The following is a 6,460-nucleotide window of genomic DNA, read 5'->3' on the forward strand; positions in this document are numbered from 1 at the left end:
GCTGTTGTCACAGTGCAGGAGTTTTTAGTTTTGTTTGTTTTTATAAAAAGAAATGTTTGAATTGACTTTGCATTGTACATGCAAATGGAGGTGGGTGGTAATTGCTTGTCACTTGCCAAATATAACAATTTTATGAACCATACACAATCTGAACAGGCATTTTACTTCACGTGCAAACAAAATAAATCCAATAATGCAAATTAATACAAAACTGGTATATTCCATATAAATAGAATATACATTATGTGTATTCTATACAATGTCACTGTGTACTTTCACCATATCTTACCCAACACGCCAGAGAGGATAGGATATGATTTATTTTATTTTCAACAAGTCTTTGTTAACCCTTAACCCTTGACCCTTAACCTTTAACCATTAACATGGAATGGACGTAGGTGGGGGTGGGGTAGGTGAGAGTCCTTCTGTAAGTGCATTTCGTGCAATTTTACATTGCTTCAAGTTTTCTTGCAAAATACTTTAGCCCCATCACCAGGGGAGGAAACATGAACTCATGAACTCCACATGGTACAGTGCCCTGCGGAAGTAATGGGACAGTGAAGCATTTTGTCATCTTTTGGTTCTATACTCTGAAAGTTTGCCCTGAAATAGGGTGAAACCAATACCAACACCATCAAATAAACACTGAGAATATACTATATATGGTAATCACACAGTAATTGTTTGATTACAAATCCAATCAATTTTTCTTTTTTCTTTTGCAGGGCACTGTACGTATGAGTGTGTGTGTGTGTGTGTGTGTGTGTGTGTGTGTGTGTGTGTGTGTGTGTGTGTGTGAGGGGAGTAAACTCTGTAATGAAACCTACACCCAGGACCCTTCATAAAGCCTACAGATGCTTCATTCATCAAACAAAATGCCATGCTATATAAAGGGTGGAATTAGCTTCCTGGTTAGTGAAGCATCCATGTAGGCCTTGTGTAGGATTTATGAAGGCCTTTGAACCTTCATTCAAAATGGGACCACCCCTAATTCAAACTGTTTGCCATACACCCATAACCACTCAACATCAATCAATTATTCATCTTTTCATCAATATGACTGATAAATCACCATAAAACATTTAAACCGAATCTCTAAATGTTTTCCATAAATAGTCAGTGTATTAACTCCTATTCATATAAACAATCTGTCTTCTTAAAAACACTCCTGTTGATTCCTCGAGAGAGCATGTTTGAGAGAAATAAAACCATTACCATTGATCTCAAAACATTCCCTAAGCCAACCTTAACCCCAACCCTAAACCCTAATCTGAACCTTACCTAAGGTTAATCCTAACCCTTCCCCTAAACATAAACCTAATCATAACGCTAACCATAACCCTAACCTTAACCGTTTTAAATCTCAAAATCAACCCCCCACCACACGTAAATCTCAAGGGGGGTGATCTAAGAATCTGGCCTTTCCAAGCATCCCACTTAGCATCTACCCAGACAGTCCCGTCCCCCCCACCCCCTATCAAGGGCTCTGCACCTCCATATTGTCAATCAGAGTGTCTTTCTTCATGAACTGGAGGTTCCGGACCGACCTCCACACCCCCAGGTAACTGTCCGTGGCGGCCTGGCCGGGGGCCCCGGTCCCTGGGGAGGCCGAGGTCTGGTTCTGCTGCTCATGGAAGACCTCTCTCTGGAGCTCCACGGGGTCCATGATCTCCTGAGACGGAGGAGGGGGGACGTAGACGGGAGAGGTGGTGGCCTGGTGGTCCTGGTCCTGGTCACCCTTCCCCTGCTCCGTGAAGGTGTCCTCCACCACCACCCCTCCGTTGGGCAGAGCGTCCTGCTCCCCTGCTCCACCTCCACCAGGGGGCGTCTTCTCCTGGTACGGCTGCCCAGCGACGCTCTGGTCCTTGCCGGCCTCCTCCAGGTCCAGGTAGTGGCTCTTCCGCTTGGTCTCGTAGAACTTGACCACGCAGTAGGTGACCGAGCCGACTGTGTTGACCGCCACGCCCGCGATGAACAGGTTGGTGGGCTCCACGTCGGCGAACGCCACCATGCCCACCGTGATGGTGGCGATGGACTTGACCACGCCCACGAAGCTAGTGGTGACGGCGGAGTTGATGTAGGTGCAATGGAGTGTGGTGAAATTCATGGCGCAGCCGATGACGACGACGGTGGAGAAGATGCCGCTGATGAACGGGTTGCTCCAGCCGGCGTATGACCACATGTTGACGGCGTCCAGGCTGACCAGCGAGCAGACGAGGAGGACGGGTGTGGCCATGATGGCGATGGCGTACTGGGCGGTGAGCGGGCCGTACTCGCTGTCCGTGCTGGCCTTCTGGATGACCACCAGGTAGGTGGCGTGGATGACCACAGCCAGGGCGCCCGTCACGTAGCTGAACGGCTCGCCGGTCAGGTCGCCCGCCCCTGGTGGGAGAGGGGGGGGAGAGAGGGCGAAGAGGAGGGGGGGAAGGGAGAGAGGGGGAAGAGGAGGGAGGGGGGGAGAGGAGGGAGAGGGGGGGAGGAAGAGGGGAGGGGGGTAGGGATAGGGAAAGAGGGAGGGGGGAGAGGGGGGTAGGGATAGGGAAAGAGGGAGTGGGGGAGGTAGAGAGAGAGAGGGGGGATGGAGAGGCAGGTAGAGAGAGAGTGAGGAGAGAGAGAGAGAAGAAGAGAGAGAGTTTATTACACATTTCATACACCAAAATAAACCAAATAAAAACACTGGGAGAAATGAAACACAACACGATAAAAAACAGTTTCAGCCTGAGGAGTTCAAACAGTTGAAACAAGAATTTTCCTCCAGAACTTATCAAATCAAATGTGCTTCTGAATAGCACATACACTACAGGTCAAGTAGACATACATTTCTCCAACAAATACAAAATAGTATAAAATAAAATAGAATAGAAGATAATAGAAGTGTGGACTGCGAGGGGAGAGGACTTAACGCTAAACTTTTCACCGCAGCAGCAGCAACACCTCGCGCTGTTGCATCAAGATACGTTACAACTGGGATGTGCCAACATAGAAAAAAATCTACGTAGAAACCTAATAAACATTTTCAGAAACAGAATTCGTGTATTTCCAATAAGCTCTATATGGCAATGTTGCTTGCTTGCCCATACACCTCAAAAGTACATGCGTAATAATAGCCTCTAATTACAATATAATTAAACAATGTTAAAGTGTGTCTTCTTCACTACAGTTTAAAAAGTGCCTACCTGCCAGAGCAGCTCCTCCGGTCGTGATGCACACCGCGGTGATCACCCCCACAGACGGTATCCCGTTCCTCAGCACGCACACGCCTATCCCGAGAGTGGCCAACGGTAGACACCGTTTAAACACCACGTACATCGGTAGACTCAGGCCCCGCAGGGACCACATCGTGAGAGTCCCCTGTAAGGTGGACAAGACACACACAGTCCCGAATACTTTGGCCAGCTGCAGGCTGAAGGGAGGTATGTCCACTTTACCCAGTCTCCGGAGGGTCTCCAGTGTGATGGCCGCCACGCTGCTGGTCATAAACTGGATGAGAGTGAGGTAGTTGAAGCTGTAAGTCGTGATGAGAAATTTTAACAAAATGTTCAAGGAGCCGGAGAAGACCCCGTGCGCCACAGCCACCGAGATGCCCAGTAAACGGCCTTTACAAAGTTCCATGGTTTCGCCTTTGAAATCTCCCCTTTACGCGCGCCAGGCAAGAAAAAAGCGGAGGATATACGGATGACGGTGAATCCGCGCGCTCGGTCCGGTGGAATAGAACGGGGTATACAGCCGTTCTTGTCCTCGAGCCCCACAGCTGCAAATGTCAAAGTTATTAACCGGGGAAAACGGTTAGCACGGGACGTTTGAATAAACGTATAGGTCCGGTGAAAGCGAATCGAGGCAGGTTCCAAAACCAGCCGAAGAAAAAGATTGGATACTTATGCTGCTGATGCGCACGTTTGATTATGCGTTTCTCATCAATTAAATGACCTCCTCAGTTCAGAAGGTTCGAGTTTTGTTTATCTAGGTTCACATACTGTTGGCTTCCCCAGAGAGAGAGACAAAGAGAGAGGGAGAGAGAGGGTGAGAGAGACAGAAAGCGAGAGAGGGAGAGAGAGAGGCGCTCAAGTTTCCCACATTACCGGAATATGACATTTGCCGCAACATCGGCTGGCTTTTACGCACTCAGAACATACTTAGGAATCGGCCACTTTTAATGGACTTTCTTTGACTGTTCTCTTTACATATTGCAGTGCCTCGGCTGGACCAATCGAAACGCTTTGTGCGCGCCTATGAGTCCGCTCCGTTCTCGTGCGTATAGGTATACCGGTTCATTATTTTTTTTCCAACCAACGTAAAGCTCCGGAGGGGAAATCCACACACACACTCGCACTCGCACTCACACACACACACACACACACACACACACACACACACACACACACACACACACACACACACACACACACACACACACACACACACACACACATAGTGTGTTATCTCACCCGCACATTACTGGCTCCGGTTATCTATCTGGGAGAATGAACTCCTCTCCGACCACCACGGCGAAGCTCAGCGAGGGAATTATGGATGATTAAAATACAATAGCCATGGAAAATATAATTTTCAACAGTTTAATTGAAACGTTTCATCACAAATTAAGTTTTTTCAGCCAGCCAAGTGGAAAGCGGAGTCTGCTTATCAAATATTATCCGTTCGTTTGGCCATTTCACCGATAAGGATGCTATTAACGCATCCAACGTGCTTGGCATTTAAGTGCGCTAAACAATCTATCTTAACAATTAATGATTAAGACAAACTTAACAGCAGCATTAAGGAACAAACTATACACTAACATTTAATACACAATTCAATCATTCTCTTCACAAAAAAGGCGATAATTGTAGATTGTTTAGAATTGTAGACTAATTCCTGATGAAGACGAACGTATAACAGAAGCATTAACGAATAAACTGTAACAAAACAGAAGACATAAATCATGAATTCTCTTGACAAAAAAGGCGATTCATTCTTCAGTCCTGTTTCAGCTCTCTCTGGTGACTCTCCTTCATAAAGACCTTCACACAGAGGCCGCTGCAGTCAGTCCGTTTTATTATGAAAATTACTCACAGGAACAGTCTTCCCCAGAGTACATTTGGTTGCGGACTGAACCCCCCCGCTCCCACCGCTCTCTCTCTCCCCCCGCCCCCCCCCCCTCTCTAAACTGAGGGCTGAATGAGGGATCTCCCCACTCTCGCCCTACAGCCCAGAGAGTGTCAGTCAGATCAGAGTTAATGCCATTTATTAGTCATAATAATAACATCATATATGTAGGACGCACATCACAATGACAAAGACCGTCCGATTGGGTCAGCCGTCAACAGAGTTCAAGTCCAAGCTCAACCAAGTCTACAAATTACTACGTTCGGGAGGGGTCGTTTCTGTCCTTGGAAACACTTTTTCTGGTGGCAATTCTTGCTAATTCTTATTGCTAATATTTGCCACTGAGGTGGAGGTCATCTTTGGGTGGGCAACAACATCGCTTTTCCTAAGGTATGTAAACAAGGGTGTAGTTTACTTTTGAGAACAGTGGGGTGTAGTGGGGTGGGGGGGATAGAGACAGACAAAAGGAATACAATTACAGCATCCAATTTGTGTGTGTGTGTGTGTGTGTGGGGGGGGGGGGTTCGGGGGCATTAAAATAAATAAACAAAAATATAGATTTAGGATGGTGCCTTTTTGAATGGAATCAAACAACTAATTAAAATCCCTGCGTTGGAGACGACGTTGTCTTGAGTTAGAGTTAGTACAGAGGCTGTGAATGATCAAATCAGCATAATTTCAACCACATATTTGTCGTTGAATTCAACGGCCATCCGACCACACATTGTCCAGACGAGAAGGCCCATTGATTCAGCTCTCTGCTGGCTCTTTGTGGCTGAGTAGTGTGTGTGTGTGTGTGTGTGTGTGTGTGTGTGTGTGTGTGTGTAGGTGTGAGTGTTGTTAGAGCAAATTATCAATAAAGGCAGCCTGTTTCGTTTCAAGATGTATAAGAAAAAGATATTTAATATTTTCCTCTATAGAAAGAGGAAGTTTACAGTTTCGTCAGACGCATCTGAAGATTCAAAGTTCCTCTCAAAGTCCAGATCATTCATTACATCTCAGTATTTATGCCCTCAGGTACCCTCAGGTAAGAAGTCCGCCCTCGGGTGAGGTCTAGACCAATCATTTACAATGGGTGTGGATTTGTACATTGAGGAAGATGATGGGGGATGAAGTTTAAGGGGGAATCGACCCCCACTTTCTCCTAGAGACACAAAGGTGAAAAAGGAACACAAAGGCCACAAACTGGTTTAGTCTGGTCCTAGAGTACTGGGTCTGGGGAAACACAAAGGTCCAAAACGGCTCTAGATGGCTTAGTCCATCTAGGTGCAGGTCAGGAGAAAAGAGAGCAATCAGGTCTTTGTAATCATTTAAATGTGTCTGTTGTCTAGCCAATGTCAAGCTTCAAGTAGAGAAA

General features: G+C 46.6%; 2 protein-coding genes across 2 annotated transcripts in view; both read right to left on the reverse strand.

Annotated features, from left to right (window-relative positions):
* Nucleotides 1-1,477: 1,477 nt before the first annotated feature.
* On the reverse strand, nt 1,478-3,612 carry slc35d3 (solute carrier family 35 member D3; the record flags this gene model as incomplete). The annotated part of the gene is made up of 2 exons (XM_080525681.1): nt 1,478-2,382; nt 3,177-3,612. 2 exons carry the CDS (start codon nt 3,610-3,612, stop codon nt 1,478-1,480), a joined length of 1,341 nt encoding a protein of 446 aa, XP_080381807.1.
* A 2,494-nt stretch (nt 3,613-6,106) lies between these two features.
* Nucleotides 6,107-6,460, reverse strand: part of pex7 (peroxisomal biogenesis factor 7) — a gene marked incomplete at its 5' end in the record, with an annotated part of 59,541 nt that continues 59,187 nt past the window's right edge. The window contains one exon of the mRNA XM_080540759.1: nt 6,107-6,460. This exon is cut by the window's right edge and continues 810 nt beyond it.

This window comes from Nansenia antarctica (genome assembly GCF_963989245.1).
Source record: "Nansenia antarctica genome assembly, chromosome: 1".
Lineage (NCBI taxonomy): Eukaryota > Metazoa > Chordata > Actinopteri > Argentiniformes > Microstomatidae > Nansenia > Nansenia antarctica.